The 19,822-nt window shown below is 41.2% G+C and overlaps 2 protein-coding genes across 2 annotated transcripts in view; one reads left to right on the top strand and one right to left on the bottom strand.

Annotated features, from left to right (window-relative positions):
* Positions 1-19,822, bottom strand: part of LOC102210371 (sodium/hydrogen exchanger 9-like) — a 60,507-nt gene that overhangs the window by 34,742 nt on the left and 5,943 nt on the right. Inside the window, exons 5-8 of the mRNA XM_005722729.1 lie at positions 18,277-18,389; positions 6,042-6,147; positions 3,722-3,860; positions 2,618-2,723 (exon numbers count right to left, since the gene is read on the bottom strand). Of these exons, the coding sequence (XP_005722786.1) occupies positions 2,618-2,723; positions 3,722-3,860; positions 6,042-6,147; positions 18,277-18,389 (464 nt within the window). The remainder of the gene's footprint in view (positions 1-2,617; positions 2,724-3,721; positions 3,861-6,041; positions 6,148-18,276; positions 18,390-19,822) is intronic.
* Positions 18,446-19,822, top strand: part of dipk2ab (divergent protein kinase domain 2Ab) — a 32,793-nt gene continuing 31,416 nt past the window's right edge. The window contains exon 1 of the mRNA XM_013915660.1: positions 18,446-18,534. The gene's annotated coding sequence lies outside the window, so the exon portion shown is untranslated. The remainder of the gene's footprint in view (positions 18,535-19,822) is intronic.

Genomic DNA, 19,822 nt, shown 5'->3' with positions numbered 1-19,822 from the left:
CACCCACCACCACCACCTAACATCCACGGCATCTTCTAAATGTGAGCATTTACATTTTGTGGACAAAGCTCATAGATGAGAATCCTGTCAACAGCAGGGAGTTGATAATGCGCCGGATCTGATCAGCTGAAAGTATGCAAAACCACTTATACGTACATATATTAGTAATCAGGATGAGAGAATCTGTATGTTTGGGAGCTGCTTAACACACAGAGGCTTGAGACTTGTCACGCTGAGAATATGGTGTAGGAGGTTCTACCATCACAGGAGGATCATTTCTGAAAAGAGCTTTTGTCTCCATGGCTCAATCCATGTTCTTTTGTTAACAAGCCAGAGATGCCGACATTCAGAAAAAAGTGGGGAGATGAGGACAAAGATGAATTAAATAAAAGCACTGTTAGAGTAATTCATGTAAGCACTGGTTTATAACATCCAAAAATTAAACCCTCCTGTGTGCAGCCACTCATATAAAAATTAACCGGATCAGACCAGCCCAACCTTGCATCCACCCACTCTCCTGGTTCCAATAAAAATGTGCTGCCCAAACCAACTCAAGCATCTTTATATATCTGATAAAAACGTTTACTTGTCCAGATACATGAGGCTCTGGAAACGATTAAAAAAAAAAAAGTTTTAAAAGTGATATAATCACAATCACAATGTCAGTTGCGTGGGAGGAGATACTAACAAAAAACAAATGCACGACAAGCAAAGTACAAAAAGGAAAGACGTACAGACAGCAGCCTCTGCTCCTAAGACAGAGGGTGGAGAGAGTGATTAGGCTCACAGGGGAGGCTGGTTGGACCAGAGAGCTGGAGTTTGAAGCACAAAGCATGAAAGGTGGGCTGCTGCCTCGCAGGACACGCTTGGTTCATTGCAGAAATTCGATTTCACATTTTAGCTTCCTTCGCATTGAGCGAATAACAGAAGGTGGAAAAATGTGAAACTGCTGCGATGGGTATAGCAATAGGTAGAAGACAGGGTTGGCTGTAATAAATATGGCAGCAGAGACAAAATAGCAGCTGTGGTTCAAACTGCTAAATTAAGCCAGTCCATTAGTCTCTCTTCACCATCCGCCTTTACATCGGGATGCTGACATGGACCTGCACTGTGCTAGTTCCAGTAATGCTTGGTCAAAATATACCTCTTAGCATTGTGCAACGCCATCTAATGGAGCACGCCATCGTGGCAGATCTCATTTTGGTTCCATTTGGTTGGGGGCAACAACATCGTCCTTGGTTTACATAACACTGACAGAGATAACACATCACCTGTCTGCTGCATTAAGTCTCTTTCTAAGTCTTTTCCACACAGAGCACTTTGCAACAGATTAGATGCTTCTCATAATGAGCAGTTGTGAGGGGCATAAGATTAATGACAGCAGGGCTCCCTGCAAGGCTGAGGGTCATTAGACACACCCTCACTAAACTCTAGCAATTAACAGAGACAGAAAGAGCCTCGATTACCAAAGGACACCAGGGAGGACTCGCATCAGTCATTGCATTCTTTGGTATGATGTGCTGACTCATCTCAAAGCGACCATTAAACGCCTTTACCGTTAATGCTGTATAGGGTACCATTCATCACCGAAACAGTAATTTTCCCTACCTAGACAACAATATCAGCATTAAACTAGATTTTATAACAGTAAAGGTTTCAGGTCAAAACAAAGTATTAAAACCAGCCCAGGAAATGCATGTAGAAATATACTTCTACTAGAAAACTAGAGGCTCTGAGAATTACCGACTGAGGTTTTTCTGTGGTGCGACTCCCACACTGGGCAGTATTTAAAATGCGCTTGATAAACAGGGCATCTGGAATTTAATGGACAAAGGTCAAGCTTTTTCATTAAAACCATCTTCTCTGCCTCCACAGGCCACAGGGAGCAGTGCCAAGGAAGAGAGAGCTCTACAGCATCAGCGAATCGAGTGGAACAGCCCGGGAACAATAATACTAATGTGCGCTAATGTATACTCGACTTATATTTCAAAACAACATTACACCACATCAGTAAAGAAACAGAAGACAATTCTAGGCAGCAGAGTCGAGAAATGGTCTTTTCCAAACATGAGCTTGCAAAGATACGTCATTACTTTGACTTTCTTAAAGAGCAGCCACTCTGGGTAAGGACCTGTAAGTGGTGTCATCTCCAAACTAAAACTACAAGCGTTCTCAGGGAGAAGCAGCTATTTTAAAGTAAGAAGAATAGGACTGGTACTTCCAGTTGTCTGTGATGAGAAGATTCTTGGAACAATGCAAAACACTTTGTTGGTTAAAGAGTGCATCTGACTGAGAGATCACTGACTGTACAGGGAGTGTTGGTTGATTGACAAAAAAAACCAAAAAACTGAATCTTGTATGCAAGCAGGGAATTGTGCAGATGGTCATGACTGGACAGCAGTATGTGCGCACATTATTTCCAGGTTTTTGGAGTGTGAGTGGAAACAGAAAATGCCTTGAAGCCAGTCAAACAGATGCTGGGTGTCACTGATAATGTAGAGCAGTATGCGAGCCAGCGGGAGCAGTTGAGAAGAGACGCCTGAGGGGAGAAGGGCAGCTACCCAGAGCACTGACATGGCCACAGACACACAAACAACATAAGTCACACAGTGTTCACCTGATAGCCCGCAGGCTTCAGCCGAGAGGTAGCTGCTCCAGGACAGCAAGAAGAAGACTGACGTTTCCAGCAGGGGATTTTCATGCAGCCGAGTGAATTTGGTGAGGTGAAATGAAAGTTAAAGATACATAAGATAATCATGAAGTATTTAACACTTTGCATCAGGCCAGGGTTCATATTGCAAATGCAGGACAAATTTCCCACTGTTGCACAAGTGCATTCCAGTGCTACAGTCTGGAGAAACTGTGGTACGCTGCCTGCAAAAATAAAGCAACTGCAAATAGTGCTCAACAAGCCAGGGGATCGCCCATACAGAGTAAATGCGGGCAGTGAGCTCCACTGTCCCACATCCCCTCCGGCAAAGCTTGGGTGCAAACCATAGAGCAATATTTTACACGGTGTTCTGGGCAAAACAGTAGGCACTAGAATTTTCATGTTTCTGACAGCCACATAGAAAGAAACGAAGGGTAAGTTTGGCTACTGGAAATATTACAAAGTTAGGCCTGAAGGGTATTTAATAGGCTGCGCTTAAAATACTCCTCGGGCATGCAATAATAAAAATACACCTTCTTAAGCCTGATTGTTTTTGTAATTAATAAGGACAGGTGTGGTTATTAATTAAAAGATAAATGAGCAACTACACATCAAGGTGAATTTCTTTAACAAATAGCAGACACAAGAGCAGGATGCTGCTATGGTTAGCATCAGCAAAATCTAATAAATGCTCACTTTGTGGTTTGCCTACACCCAGAGATTAGTCACTGTAAATAAGAGCTGAGTCCTGGCCCAAACCCCTCATGACACATTCCCATTTTTCATCCTAAAGTCTAATTACTTGAAGATCAGAGAGAAACGCCGGACGACGGCGCAAGTCGAAACTTCATCATAGACTATTGGCTTGATTGACGACCTCTCTGCAGCCATTAATGTCGCAGTAGCACTTTAGACTTTAGCTGCATCGCTTTTGTTGGTAAAAGTGGTACAGTAGGGGTTTGTTAGAGAAGCAATTATAGTGTTGAGGAACAGGATATACTGCGGCGGATGCTGAGGTGATAATTGAGTCTGGGGTGTAGAGGCAGAGATGGGACGGGATGAAAAGGATATGAGGGCTGTTATTACCGTGAAAATGAGACCTAAGAGGAAGGAGCCAATGAGCACTCTGAGGAAAAAAACAAAGGCGTGGAGAAAGGCAGTGGGGTTGAAGATGAGTCCTGCATCCATCTGGGTGTAGGTGGTGATGGCACTAGGAGAAACATGAAGCAAATGCAAACAGAGCCGTTATGGAACAAAAACAAGCCAGAGGCATAATTACAACAGAGACACTTTGATTGCTACAGATGCTGAGAATACAAATAAAAAATAAAAAAAAAGTTTATGACTCTGCAATAAGAACAGTCATCAGAAATATGACCAACTGGGTTCTTAGTGGAAAACAATGAGCATAAATTTACATTCTTATTATGCTGAGCTAAGTGCTATTTACTGGAGTCATTCCTTTTTTAGATTACATGGTTTCCCTTAGAACTTCCATCTTTTCCCGAAAAAGAAAAAAAAAATATTAGGATTTTTTCTTTGTTTCAGAGACATCTCAGTGTAGTTAGTAAGAAACAAGTAAAAAAAAGAAAGAAAAAAAGATGGCAGCATTATTCACACTGCTATAAATATTTACTTTGTGAGAGGAAGGGAGGCCTCCATATGGAAGTCATTGAGTGCAAAAGAGGCCTCACAGGGAGGACAGAGGGAGGAAGAAATTGTGTGCATGTCTGTGTGTGGTGGGATGGAGGGGGTGCCTGTGGTAATGCAAGCCCAGACAAGCGACCAAGAGAGTGGCTGATGAACCAGTCTGCCTTTGTGGAATGACACACTCTCTTTAGCCAGCAAAGACCCTCCCATGTACTCCCCCGTGGACTTAGATTGTTTTAAATGAAACACAAACTATGGAATCAGCAAAAACGGTAGCAAAGTGGCACTTGTTTTTGTTTCCCTGCATTTAATGGGACCCAGAGCTACTGCTCACAGTAAAGAAACAAACACACCGCGCACAGCATCTGGTAGCCACTCATATATACTGTAAGTATAAGTTGTCTTATACTCCTACTAACATTAAAATAGTTTTGTTTCTGCAATTTCAGTACCATCAGGCTGGAATGAGCAAGCACACATCACAACAGGCCCTAATCTCTATAGCGGGAGGGGAAGAATCAGTCAAGCTATGGTAATGAGCTCAGCATGCTGAAAAGGGGAAATCTATTACCCCCCTCTCCTCCCTGAAAAGAAAGACTCCTGTGGTGCATTTGCCCACTAGTCAGTGATCAGAGTGACCTTCTGGAGACTGTAACTTCAGATGGTTTGGGCCGTTATCCCAGTTGGGATCCCAAGATGTTAAAGCAGGACCTGGCTGAATGGTGGCTGGGTCAGGGCTGCTGGAGCAGGACGTTTTGCGACTGTGAGATGGCACATCAGCGTAAGGTTGAGCTGCTCTGGGAGCTTGTTAAAATTCTAGTGCCAGGACCCCGCCTGGCTCACTAATAAGGGCCAGCTTTGTGCATGGGGCCAGGGCGACCGGCAGGCGAGTGACCAAGTCGAGTGAAAGGAGATGGCATGTAGGCTGGTCACGCCACTCTAAGAACAAACAGAACACTATCTGACTCTTTGTCTGGGAAGAATTGCAGGCTCCCTCCTCCACCGTACAATGTACACAATGCAACAATTTGCGCTCCCCTTCTAGGAATTGGCAAGCATATTTATTCAATTGGAAAGCGAGATGTCAGAATGTCAGGTTCTATATATTTGCATCAGTCTTTTTAAAGATAATAAACACAGATGTTATCTCTCCTCCTGCTTTATTTGTGTGTCTGCCTGCTTGTCTGTGACTGTGGAGATGTGAGTTTTCGCCCCTCTCTGTCTCCGGCTTGCCATCTGCTTTCACATCTACACGACTCGCTCTGCTCACTAGCATTGTGTAAACAGAGCAGACAATGACGGCAATGTGCGAGGACAGAAGCATGCATAGTTTTGTAAAAAACTGGAGAAAAGGGGAAAGAATTAAGCAAATGAAATGCATGGAGAATGCATGACTGCATCCTGGCTGCTCTGAGTTTCCAAGAATTTTGTGTTGTATTCTTCCAAAGTCAACATTAGCTATGATAACCAAGTTCGCAGCATGGGACTGTCTCTTTACTCTGGCATTAAGGACCTAAATGAGATGCTGATAGTGCTTGGGGCAACTCACTTATGCAGTTCGCTGCATAGTATTTAAGGGATTGTTGCTGTTTTCCTTAAAGCTGGCAGCACCCACTCAGGCTTCCTTCCTCCACATCCGCCCCCATAATGCCATTTGGAGAAGTCTGAGCACCCACGCAATTAAACCTTGAAATAGATTGCATTCTCAGGGCTTGGAGAAATACTAAAGCAAAATACTCACTGTGTCAGGACGATGGCAACGGCATCATTCAGGACACTCTCGCCAAACAGCAGCATGTGCAGATCCAAGTCCACACGCAGATCTGATAACAGGCCAAGGACTGAGACTTTAAAAGAAGAGAGAAAAACAAAACAGGAGAAGTGTTGCTATTAATGGCCGCAGGAAGTAGAGCAACTTGAAAAGAAACAGAAAAACGTCTCAGTTAATTACACAGCAGAAGTGTCCTCCAGTATCTCCTGTGCTATTACAAAGAAGAGAAAGTACAAGAATTAATAAGTAAGCTGACAAAAAACTACAGTATTGACGACAGCAGTGGGATAAAGATTTTGACAACTGGGCAAACTAAGCAAAGATTTGTTCAAGCTAAACAGGATGTAGAAATTACACAATGACTTGGGAAAGATAATATCTATGTTTGTTAATGGTACATGAACAAATTAAGTGCATTGCTCATCATAATCTTTTCCCCCCACTGTAACAACTGGAAATTGGAGTATGAAAGAAAAATGCAAAGTTTAACATAAGTGGAACTTTACATTTCTTTGTTTTTTAGGATCCAAGCATTGAGTGATGTGAGGCTTTTGGAGTGCTACACATGTTTGAAAACTCATGAAACTTTGCATTATGTGAGTGGGCCTTAGCAAGAGAAAGACCCTTTAAAGTGTAAGTAACCAACATGCGATATTTCTTATCTACATGCATGAAATTATGCAGCCACTTTTAATATTCAAAGAAATAAAAACAGATTCTTAGATGCATGCTGAAACCCAATAGGAAGCCTACCATTTTTAGTTTCCCCCTTTCCATAGACTCTACTCTACCCAGCTGCCCACCAAGAATGAAATTATCAGTTTTTACGATGTATCCTGTGATGATAAAGGTTAAGCCTCTTGAGTTGTAACCGAATAGTGTGTCATTTTCATGGTCCAATGATGAGTTTGGATGTTTTGCTACAAATTATAAAGTTGTTGTATCTCCAATATAAATACTTCAATCTGCCTTAAACTTCCTATGCTGTTTAATAGTCTCAAACATGACAAGCATTGCTTTTACATTACATTGAAATGGGCAATCTGCATATAGTAATGGTCTAAATCAACATGACATACAGTTACTTGGTGTTCTCTAATGCTACACCATGAACACAACGCATATTGTTTTACAAAAAGAAAAAGTAAATTATTTAATTATTATAATTTTATCATAGTTTTTGGCCTATATTGTGTCACTGGATCAATCACCTGTACATTACAGTTATGGGAAAATGTAGACTGTCTTTCAATTCTAAATTCTAAGGTTTTATGTAACTGAACATAACAAATATAATCTGGTCTTCCCAGGACTTAAAGTTTATGGCAGTACAAGTAGAAAAATATTGAACTGAAACATGAAGCATGGCGTGTTTGGAAGGCTTGCCAGGAGAAAGCTTCTCTGGAAATAATGTGACAGCATGGCTTACGTTTGCAAAGTTGCATCTGGACAAACCACAAAACATCTGCAACGATAACCTTTGGACAGCTGAGACCAAAGTAAAGACATATTGTACAACAGTGGTCACCAACCTTTTCTGCGCCACGGACCGGTTTAATATCAGACAACATTTTCATGGACCGGCCTTTAAGGTGTCTTAGATAAAGACAAAAAAATAAAATGATACCACCAAGATGAAAACAGTGGTATTTTTTCACTGTGTAATTGTGTAACTTTATTAGCAGCGTCCTCCTGAAATGCACCAACAACATTGAGAGTAACATCCTCCTCTCTGCCCCTTAATGCTCTCTGGTTGCTATGGTAACTTGTAAATATTTCTTTCAAAATAAGGCTCACAACTACAACACGGGGAAAAAAAACACACAGGGAAACAGAGTTAACGATAAAAACCCTGAAAACCATAAATTTCATACCCGAGTCTCAACTCTCACGGCCTGGTACCAAACGACTCACAGACCAGAACCGGTCCGTGGCCCGGGCATTGGGGACTGCTGTTGTACAGTCCCACGTTTGTTGACAACAAAACAACACATCGGCATCAACACCATACTCTACCAACTCTCAAGCACAGCAATAACCAGTATTTAAGTTATTGCTTGTAAAGTTGGTTCTTTAAACTACTGAGTCATCAGGCATAGTTTAATAATCTGATTCTACATGTTGACTTAATATAAAGTTTAAAAGGAGTATTAACTGGTCAGGAAAGCCAGGTCAAATAAGAATGCTTTCAATCTTGATTAAAAGAATTGGATAGAGTCCAAGGCACGAATAGAAGCAGGGAGGCTGTTCCAAAGGTTGGGTGCAGCTGAAGCAAAGGCACGATCACCTCTGGTCTTCAGTCTAAACTTAGGTTGGGCCAGGAGTAATTGATCTGATGATCTTAATGCACTACAAGGAGTGTACAAATTGAGGAGGTCGGTGAGGTAACTGGATGCAATATTATTCAGGATTTTAAAAGTGAGTAGCAAAATTTTAAACTCAATGCGATATTTGATAGGTAACCGGTGTAGATCAACAAGAGCTGGAGTAATAGGATCAGATTTTCTGGCTCCAGTAAGAAGGCGAGCCGCAGCATTCTGAAGCTGCAGCCTTCGATGAGAGAAGGCTTGGAGACCACAGTAGAGAGAATTGCAATAGTCTAACCAGGAGGTCACAAAAGTGTGGATAAGTTTTTCCAGGTCCCTGTGTGGTATATAATGCTTAGCTTTAGAAATCTGGCGCAATTGAAAGAAGCCAGATTTAACTACAGATGACACTTGGTCAAAGGAGCTTGCAAAGAAAGGCGTCTGGACTTCTTTAAGTTGCTTGAAGACGTTTCACCTCTCATCCGAGAAGCTTCTTCAGTTCTAAGGTCAAATGGTGGGGAGTCCCAGATTTAAACCTAGTGGGAGTATCCCCCCACAGAGGGACAAAAGGACCCCTGATGATCCTCTAATCGCCTGAGCCAAGGTGTGAAACTGGGTGTGGGTCCCAATCAGCCAGAGTTTCGGGTGAGTTCATTGTGAAACCTGGCCCCACCTTATCATGCAAATTCCTGAGATCAGATGGCCCAGGATGTGAGTGGGCGTTAAGGCGTCTGGGAAGGGATCTCAAAACTGGATTATAGATGGCAGAGAGTTGGTGTCGTAAACCCCCGCCTCTGTTCAAAGATGGTCGCTCACAGTGGACATAGATGGCTTCTTTCACTCCTCTTTCAAACCATCTGTCCTCTCTGTCCAAAATGTGAACATTGGCATCCTCGAAAGAGTGTCCTTTATCCTTAAGATGCAGATGGACTGCTGAGTCTTGTCCTGTGGCGGTGGCTCTTCTGTGTTGGCTCAGGCGATTAGAGGATCATCAGGGGGTCCTTTTGTCCCTCTGTGGGGGGTTACTCCCACTAGGTTTATATCTGGGACTCTCCACCATTTGACCTTAGAACTGAAGAAGCTTCTCGGATGAGAGGTGAAACGTCTTCAAGTAACTTAAAGAAGTCCAGACGCCTTTCTTTGCAAGCTCCTTTGACTACGATGACCTGGATGACTGAGAACCTTCACAGCCATACAGATGACACTTGCTTATCGAGCTTAAAGGAGCTGTCCAAGTAGACACCCAGGTTACGTATAGAATCAGAGAGAGAGTTAGCAGCAGGGCAACAAGCTGGTCGAACACCATAACTTCAGTTTTTTTCTCATTTAAAATGAGAGAATTATCTGACAGCCAATCTTTGACCTCCCTCAGGCAATCGAACAGGAAGTGCAGTGATGCTGACAGATCATCAGTCAGTTGACAATAAATTTGAATGTCATCAGCGTAAAAGTGATAAGAAATATTGTATTTTTCAAATATGCAGCCCAAGGGTAGCATATACAAAGAGAATATTAAAGGGCCCAATGGCAAATTAGTATCAGCACAAACCAAATAAACAAATAGTTTTACAAAAATTACATTCATTTATGCCAAAGTTTAAAATCTCAAACATGAAAATCATGTTTAAATTTGAAATCCACTTACAATATAATTAAAACAAAGTCCAGAACCGTGTCTGTGTGTTTCATGGGCCACATTTCCTGTGTTTAAAAGACATAATATACAACATTGCTGGTTTGCTGGGAGGAGTAGTGAGAGTAGACATATGAAAGACTGAATTTCTTGACATGATTCAGATACACTTAGCCACTCACAGTTACCAGCTGCTACAATTACTTGTATCCTTTTTTTTTTAGAGCTGCAGGTGTTGCTGTTTCATATCATACTCATATTCAGTGACCGTGAATATACATCGACATACACTCTTTAGCTTGAGGCATTAATACAGTTTTCACTACAGAGAGCGATAACAACTAGGTTACTGGGAATCAGAGGAAGCTGGCTGTGAAAAAAGATAAGATTGTGTAGTGCTTTAAATAAAAGATTAACTCACTGCTAGAAAAAACTGCTACCTGAATATACTGTTTATACTGACCCTGCTGGCAGCTTTGAGCTTGTCGGTCCCTCCCTGAACTTTATTCCGGTTGAAGAGCTTTTGAGCATCTCAACAGGAACCAGACAACTTCAGATCTTTTTCATTTTGAACTCACAGGTTGACTGATTACTACGCTTCGGTACACTGTGCTTAATTCCCCAATGCGCAGTGTACTTACAGGTTGCAGTGGAGATTTTCCTGCATTTAAATGGATATGTTGAGCATTGAATTATAACTTGTGATGCAAGCTTGGAGCATGTTGAATGTTTAATGTTGAATGCATAGCTCCAACTGGCAGTTGTGGTAAGGGGAAAAAGGGGGAGGATGGGGGACAGGTTTTACATTAAAGTAGTTATGAAATAAGTAAGACTTGAAGTAAAAGAAGGAAATTTTTGGAGGACAAGTACCGACGCATCTGTCAGACTAAAATGAAAGATTTGCCACAATTATGGGATAAACTCCCATAAATGGGAGAAAATGAAGGTGAATGCAATGACAGCGTGTATGCATGAATGAGCATTCTCCCAAATGGTGAGTTGTAGGGAAATTCAGCAACGCCTTAATGGCTTGTCTCACCACTCTCCTTTTCTCTTTAGATAGTGAACTCCTGACCACTGAGCTTTACTGAGGTGAGAGACGCCTGTCATTCTGTGCCCATTTTCATTGGATTTTTTCGGTGACTTATTGGATATGTTGTCAGTATGCTCTTGGATGAATTATGGAAGGTTGTCCATTGCTTTCAGTGTTCTCTATTTTTTACTCTTGTCTTCTGTATATATTGTATATATCTGTATATATCCATCTGTATATATTTGTTTCCTGCTCTTTAACATATGCCTAGCTGCTGGAGCTACTCTCCCAGTCTATCACAGGACTTATGGCTCCTGTTTGTACTGGTACCACTTTGGACCCTTCATATTTGTTTCGGTTGATTCTTTAACCCCTCTCAGTCTTCCTTATAGTGCTGTCACATGGGATTCCCACATCTATTACCGCTGTCCTCTTCTGCTCCTCGTCAACTACTACTGTGTCTGCTTGTTTGGTTGGCAGCTGCTTGTGAATCTGGAACTTAAAATTCCATAAGATCTCTTTTTCTAAACCACTTCTGGTGGTGCGTTCCATCAGTGCTTGAGGAAGTCTGACCCACAGTCAGCACAGATGCTCCTGGACACTATCCTAGGCACCTGTGTGCTTGTTGATCTTACATATTACAACTACTGTCTGGATTTAGTGGCATCTTTACTGTTCTGTTGCATCAGGTGTGTTCTGATGTCACCATGTGTCACCACCACTGTGCTATCCCTTAGGCCTTTTCTAGTGACTGGCAGTATTTGTTGATGCCAGCCAGTTTCTTTGAATGATACTTCCAATGGATTCCTCTTCATCTTCTGCTATCTGGCACATGTAGGGTTCTTTTTTCTATTTTAACCATGGATTTTCCTTCTATTATCCTAAATTGTAAGTCTGACACACATTAATTCTCTGGCCCTCTTTTTGTTGCTCATAGATTCTCAGAGTTCTTGACTTTAAGTTGAATATAGCTGAGGACTTCCCATGTCTTGACATAAGTAGCTTCTATCTCCCCTTCTGTCCAGCTTACTTTAGGCTTTAGGCAATTTGATGTAAGAGCAGAATAGACAGGTGCTGCTGACAATGGCTTCATTCTATTTAGCCATTTCAGTGAACCAGCATTTATAACACCAGGCTATCCATAGGGACCCATAAAAGTATGAAAATGAGGTAAATTATATGCTACAATATGACTATTGCAGTCGTCATATCTCAACCCACTGAACGCCAGTGGGCGACCTTTGATTACCCTATTAAAGCACGACTTCACAACTCTCCAACTCTCATTAAAGCAGACATTTAGGCAATATCTTTGGGAAAATCGGTATTTAGTTGTGGTTGGTTTCCTTTCATCCTCATCACAGCTCTAATTTGCTCAAGGGATCATGAGCAGGAAAAGAACGGTCCTATATGTCTGCCATCCCGCCTTCTGGTCACGCCACCGTTTTAGTCCTGATTGCTTCCCCTCATTCCCACAATGCAGCAACACTTATACAATCAGTGAGCAGATCCTGCTGAGGTAGATCGGTGAGTCGATGCCTCTTTCACTCCTGGGGTACAGCTTGAAATCATGTAAACCCTGTAGGTGGCTGTATTTGTATCAGCAAGAGAACGGCTCATAACACACACAGATTTTTTTTAAGAGCCTTAGTAAAAATTCTTTATGAGATTTATGAAATCTGGCTTGCAGGAATCCTAATTTCTCATATCATTTGTGAGGAAATTCATATCGGTGGTGAAAAATACTAATAAACTGATTATTTACTTATTATTTAGCCAAACCCGTCTCAACACAGCATCAGCTGACTTGAACTCCACGTTGAGTTTACGAAGAGTAAATATCACATAGAAGATGCTGCGCATATGAATGAGCACATGCACACACAGCATCCTCAGCTCAGCAGGCGACTAAGTGTCGACACTGAGTGACAGGCAGAATACTGACACTGAAGAGATAGTGACATGCCTAGTAGCTCCAGACTTCCAGACACCTCAAGTATCTCCTGCAAGATATCAGCTCTAGAATTGGTTCAATTACAGTAGATTAGATTACAGTGTTTTACATGAGATGCAGAGATAGGTGCACAAACTGACAGACTGATATAAACAGATAAATGCAGGCATCTAATAATGGACAGTAGTAACTGCCAGAGAAGAAGTCAGGCCAGGTTCCAAACAAGGAAAACAAAATTATCATAACAAAAAACAATGTCAGATATGAGGAAAGACAACACAAATGCGGAGTCATAAACATACACATGCAAGGATATGTGCAATTCTGAAGGCCGGACATTATCATATTCAAAACAATAACAACTCCTGGTGGATTAGTATTCCACTTGTTGATTTCAAAATGCAAAAATAGTACTCTGAGTTAGTGATGGAAACATTCTGATGTGGAAAAAGAGCCAAGGACGATTGCTAAGTTTTGCCCTGTGAACACACAGACCAGCGGTGGCAGGACAGCAAGGATACGACCAGACTGACAATACGAGCGGTGGCCAGAGAGCGGCCTCAGGACTTGTTTTGACAGATCTGGCTCTTTGGTGTTTGACAGGTTTAAAGCTCTTTCTGGTTGGGGGAAATCCTTTATCTGGAGAGTGTGGGGTAGGCCCTGGAATAAGGATTGCTCCGTCTCCCTGCTTCCATAATGCCTGGCCGATGACAGTATGTCATGCACTCCTCACACTCCAACACTAAAGGGAAAAAAAATAAAAACACCCACCCTCGCCGCACACACTCACGCTCACAAGGTGCTGGTTGGCTGTGTTGTCATGGAAACTCCATCCTACAGCTGTCAAGTGTTCATCAGTTTCCACAGCAACACCATAAGGTAGAGAGCCTAGACAATTATTTCAGACATAATACAGTTGAAAGGGTCGAAGGGAGCCTTATTGGGTCAAATTACCCATTGCTGAGTTTTAGCAGAGGCAAAGCTTGCGACCATCTTAGTCAGAAAGCATGGGATTTGCTTGCTGATTTGACCAAATTAGGCAGATATAATACTCAAAGAGATGACGGATTAGGAAGGAGATAACAGCCAACAGGGAATTACTATAATCTCCCCAGCTCTGTAAAAAAAAACACCCAAAACTGAGGCTTTATAACGGTTTAATTTCAAGTTGGACTGAACAAGTTAACTAAGGTTCTCAGTGTATTTCCCAGATGTTTACATCTTTAAAATGCACATCAATTTGATATGCTTATACTGATAATATAAAAACAGCCAACCAAAACTATAGAAATTTAAGATATAAAAGTCACTGCTAAACAGTCACTTATTTCTATGTAAATTAAAGTAGTGCAGATATAGCATGTAAAATATATAAAAGTTATTCTAGATAGGAAGCAAGTGATCTGTTAACAGTTCACAGTTCAGCATCTGGCAAGGGGCTCATGAGTACACATAGCATGGGTAGCTTGCACATCTGTGAAGGCACAATTGATGCTAATTGTATACTGATGTTACACATGATGAACTGAAGGACAGCTGAGCCAAAAATTCTCATAATTTGAATTAAATACTCAACAAAAACACATTAAACATAAACAACACAACTGAATCAACAAACTAAAGAGGTACCACTTTTAACAATAGACAGTATGAGGTATGGATATAGCCACTGTGACATCAGCCACTGCACGCTGCATTTTGAAGGTTCATTGTGAACCAGTCAAAGTTATCTAATGTTAGCATTTAGCCACTGCTATGTTGGTATTTTGGACCTAGGGGATTACCTCATATGGATGAAAGAGTGGAGTGTAAATATGTGTGTAAATGTACCCAAGCTAGCAAGCGTGGTTAACAACCTGCATTCATAAAGTTGCCTGTTAGCCTTTTTTCTTCACTTTATAAAAAACATTTTTTTAATTCACTTTACTTAAGAGAAATTGTCTTAAAAATAATACTCATGGCCCTTTGAAAAAAGAAAAAAGTTATACTGAGGAAACACTTTCTGGCTTTCTCATTGAACACTTGTGAGCTAGTTTTTTCAGGTTTTACTTCTTTTGCAGTGCCAGCTCCCCCATTACAATGTTGTGATGGTTTTCTTTCTCCACCTCGAGCTAAATGCATTTCCTTAGGTAAAACCGAGGAGTGGCAGAATGCAGACTGTTCATAACAGGCACAAGCTGGCTGAATTGAAATGATTGTGACTGACTAAGACTAAAACTGACGGCAATTTTCTGTGTGAAAATTCAATTTTCTTGCCCAATAGCTGGAACTGTCTTTTTTCAACAAGAAAATTCCAAACCACATTCTACATGTATCACAAAACAATGGCTTCAATGTGACTGAGTCTGGGCAATGAAAAGAAAAATAAGACAAAGGAAGCCCTGAAATTTTGACTGGATGAAATCCTACATACAGAAAGAATGAAACCCCCCCGCCCCCCCATTCCAAAAACCGAAGGGTTATTAAAGGAAGAGGTGATGCAAGACGGTGGAAATTACTGTTGTAAGTCAGTGTCAGTGCACCAAAATGTGCAACTGGTAAAGTGTTTGTGACATCAAACAATGAATTATTGTATATTATGCACCACACCGGTCACAGAATTCAGCATTACATTACTTGTCTTACTTAGCCTGTTATATATTAATAAAGACTGAACACATACTGTATGTGTGCTTAGTGAGCACCAATTGTGGCCTTCCATATTTACCTTAATGTTGTACTTCTGCTCCTTTGTTGCAAGAACATGCCTAAAATTCTGTGTTTGACGATGCTATGCTGCTGGTATATTGAGCCATACCTATGGTTTGTTTACTTTCTCATTTCTCTTTCAGCAAACCAAACTGCGTCCCTACAAACTACATGAGAATCTTCACTTTGGTCATTGGGCAGATGTATAAGGGCTGGGAGCAACAAAAGCAAATACACAATGGTTCAGATCGGGGCCTGATCACGTTCACACCATAAAAGAACCGCTCAGGAGTTCATTTGGAAATGGACCAAGACCACCTCCTCCAAAGGCTCTCGGTGCTCATCTCTTTCTCTCTCTCTCTCTCTCTGTGTGTGAGAGTATTTATATATCTTTTTAAAGAGGAAAGCCAAAACAGTAGCACAGAAACAGAAGTCATTCCTTTCAGAAGTTAAGTGAGGGTTTCACTGACCTGCCTCCATCCCTGCAGCTAGAGGATACAGCACAGCAGGTGTTCCACTTTGTGACCTGAACCATGCATTTTATTTTGAGTCTTGGAGGAACAGGTTTCACAGCTATGGTTCTGTGGTGGCTTGTATAGAACTAAAAAGTTTTTTTTTAAAAAAATCAATAGATGCCAAATGAAAGGAACAAATAGGAAAAGCAAGACTGTGGGCCTGCTTCTTCTGCCAACAAAAAACGATGAATAAAACCCAGAAGAAGCCTCATCTAATGAAACATTAAAGGTGAAATGTTAACAATGAGGTATTGCAAATTTACCTACGTAGATATATGAACAGTCAGCAGACAGACTCTACCTTTCCCAAGTATGAATTTTCACAGACAAGACGTGAAAACGTACATTTGCAGTTTTGAAGAATAGGGCCCTGGATAAGACCCAAATATAATCTCTCTAGGTTTAGAGGTTACTATGCTAATCACATTTTTGACATGTTGAGTCATACTGAGCTGAGCCATGTGTTTGAAAAGAGGATAATACCACCAGAAAACAGAAATATTCATATGACTTTTTGTAATAGTTATGCCTAAATGCTGCTTTGAAAAACCCTCCACACTTACAGACTTTTTTTTTCTCGAAGACGACGTTCTAAAGAATATCAGATTCATCTAAAGCTCAAAATCTACACTTTGCCTATACCTCTAAGATGGTAATTTCACAAAAACAATACAGTAACATTACTTTAGTGTCCTCAGTGGTAGTTGCAGCATAAAATCAGCATCCACTTTAAGCGAGGTTGCTTCAGTTCTGCAGCAAATGCTATTACCTATCCCTCCACTTTATTCAACGTAGAATAAACAGGAAAAAAAAAAATCAAATCAAGTATTTTGTATCACTTTTAAAACTGCAGCTATATCTCTGGAGTCATCTACAAGCAGAAAAATACATTTGGGATCAGTCAGATGGCTCACCAATGCCATTGTTTAATAAATATTTTTTAAAAACTCAAATAAAGAGCACTAAAGTTTTGTGCTTTACAGCATATATGTGGCAGTGGCACAACCAGAGAGCTGTCAAGCAAGCAAGGGTTATGACATGATGACACGTCTACATTGTTCTGAGAATCACTACGTCTTTGTCTTACAGCGTAACAGACTGAGCCTGTTTCGGTTGCGTTCGTCCATTTCAGCCTTGTGACTGAAAGTTCACGAGGAAGAGAAATGAACTGGAAAATTCTGACAGCTGCTTCTCCAAAAGTCAGAAAACCAACGCTGCAGAGATGGAAGCAGGTGAGGCATATCTGTGTTTCGGCCATCGGTGCATCACAGTGTGATTCAAATCAAAGCTACAAGCGAGCCGGAGTCGGCAGAGATGAACGCAGCGTGGTGTGGCAAAAATAATGTCAATCAGTGTGACAGCCGCACCATAACCTACAGCTCCTCGCTGACACTCACCCCTATCAGCCACTTACTGTATAAATAATTCATTACCAAATGAGGACATTACCACAGGATGCTGTATGACACTCTACATGACTGCTCTTGAGGACCACTGATTTTATTGTGTGTACTCCACTTAGGAGAAAGGTGCACTGAATTTAAAGCAGTTACAGCTACTGAGTGGGTGTTGTGGCTCTGTTCCTGCATATACAGTAGCCTTAGCTGTCAATGTTTTTGTTATACAAAGATTCGTCTGTCAATCTCAATGTTACACCTTGTTACTTAAAACCAAACAAAATAAGGTGTGAAAGAACAGTGTGCACCAGGTTTGACCTTTTGAAACATGTTATCTAATACGTTAACTGCTCAGTGAATCTGCAGTAATAAATAAAAACTCGCAGAAAAAAATTGCAGAAATGAAGCAATATGCAGCTCCTCAAATATGCTCAACACATATGGATTTTATTTCTATAACTAATTTGTATGTATAAGGCAGAGCCTGGTGATGGGCCTTTTATATATCGACTGTGATCAACAGCCAAACATTTCATCTTTTACTTGTGGTAAGAAAAAAAAAAAAAGCACGTTTGCTTTACAAATTATAAAAGCACATATGCAAAAAAAACCACAAGATCAATGCTGCCACTGCAAGTGATGAGCTATTAGCAGAAGGTTATTTATAAAGGTTGACTACCTGGATCAGTGGCTGACATAATGGCACCAAAAAGGAGGCAGTGAGTGAGGCAGAATTCTTCTTTTTGTTTGCTCAACAGTAGCATCAGTTTGGTGAAGCCGTACATGCAAGCCCTGGGATTGAGGACAAACAGACAGAAGGAAACACTGTGAGGTCATCAGGGAGCGCCAGCCAGAGCAGGTCTATCAGTCATCCCTCTAACCACAGCAGGGCTTCCCCTAGAGTAGTCTGGGTAATGGGGCCAGACGCTACCAGCAGGTGAGTTGACCCGTTTCCAGGCCGTAGCTCCTTTTTACACAAGCGAACACACAAAGCTGCGACTGTGCTGGGAATTTTATTATTTTATCCATGTTAATGCGAATGAGTGTGTATATCCATATGCTCCGAACTCGACCCCACATCCACCTACTAAATGGAACCACCCACGCACGCACACACACCACAAACCATCTTGGGGGTCAGTATCCATCTATCCTAACTGTTTGCATTCTTTTAAGACACTGTTATATACGGTACTCTCCAACATAACAGAACAGCATAAGTGTGTATGTGTGTGTGCATGCACAATGACCTAGAAGACTAAATATAACCCACTAACAGTCTTTGTGAAGGGCACTTTGACAGAAATATAAATGACACAATATTTTTATCAGCTCTGGAGCCAAATACAAAAATAAATCTAGTATTGTATCTCCACTGTGTTATCTCACTTATAAAGAAAAAAATAAAACTGTACACAAAGACTTGATAAAGCGTCCAGTCAGTTCAGCTCCTTAGTGATAACTGATGTATGCTGAGTACTAATCCAGTTAGTGTGGGGCATGCCATAATAATCAGTATGCCAGTGTGTCCTCTGGGGAACCTTTCTGTCCACTGGCATAGCTCTGTCGGTGACAGCACATGACCTGCCCCCTGCAGCCAGTATTTAAAGCACTGTCCTTAGGTCAAGCAACTAAGCTGTGTTATTCGTGTATCTTTAAGGAAGACTTGCGGTTAAGATGATTAATTGTGCATTGTGCGTTTGTGTGTGTGTGTGTGTGTGTGTGTGTGTTAGACATCCAGAGAGAGACAGAGAGAAAATGAGAGAGTCAGGCACAGAAAAAGACAGGAAGAGGACTGTAAATTGAGACAGAAAGATTCCCACACTCTCACGACACTAACTCCCTATGGGATATGACACACTAACAAGCAGTAGGACTGGCCAGCTCTGATGCCTTAGCATTAAAAATGGAGCACATGAGGCGCCATGAACAAAACCTTTCCTGCTTCCCAGAGGGAACGGGGAAGTTTGACAAATGCTGCTCCAGGTAAAGGAATAATAGATGGAGCAAGGAAAGAAGGCAACATCCTTTAGCCAGTTAATTCCAGGCAATACTTTAAGCACATGACCTTCAAACCCACTTGTTTGAAATGACTGACTGGGGGAGTTAAGATCATTTATACATAAACAGAAAACACAATAAGTAAAAATGACAACTAGTAGAAGCTTTAAAAGCCTATTAAGGAAATGTTAGATGAAATAATGCTGTGGGTTTTGTTTTTGTTT

Source organism: Pundamilia nyererei, unplaced genomic scaffold (assembly GCF_000239375.1).
Source record: "Pundamilia nyererei isolate P.nyererei 1_Seehausen unplaced genomic scaffold, PunNye1.0 scaffold00007, whole genome shotgun sequence".
Taxonomy (NCBI): Eukaryota; Metazoa; Chordata; class Actinopteri; order Cichliformes; family Cichlidae; genus Pundamilia; species Pundamilia nyererei.
The sequence above is the reverse complement of the archived record's forward strand: the minus strand, read 5'-3'. Positions and strand labels throughout refer to the sequence as shown.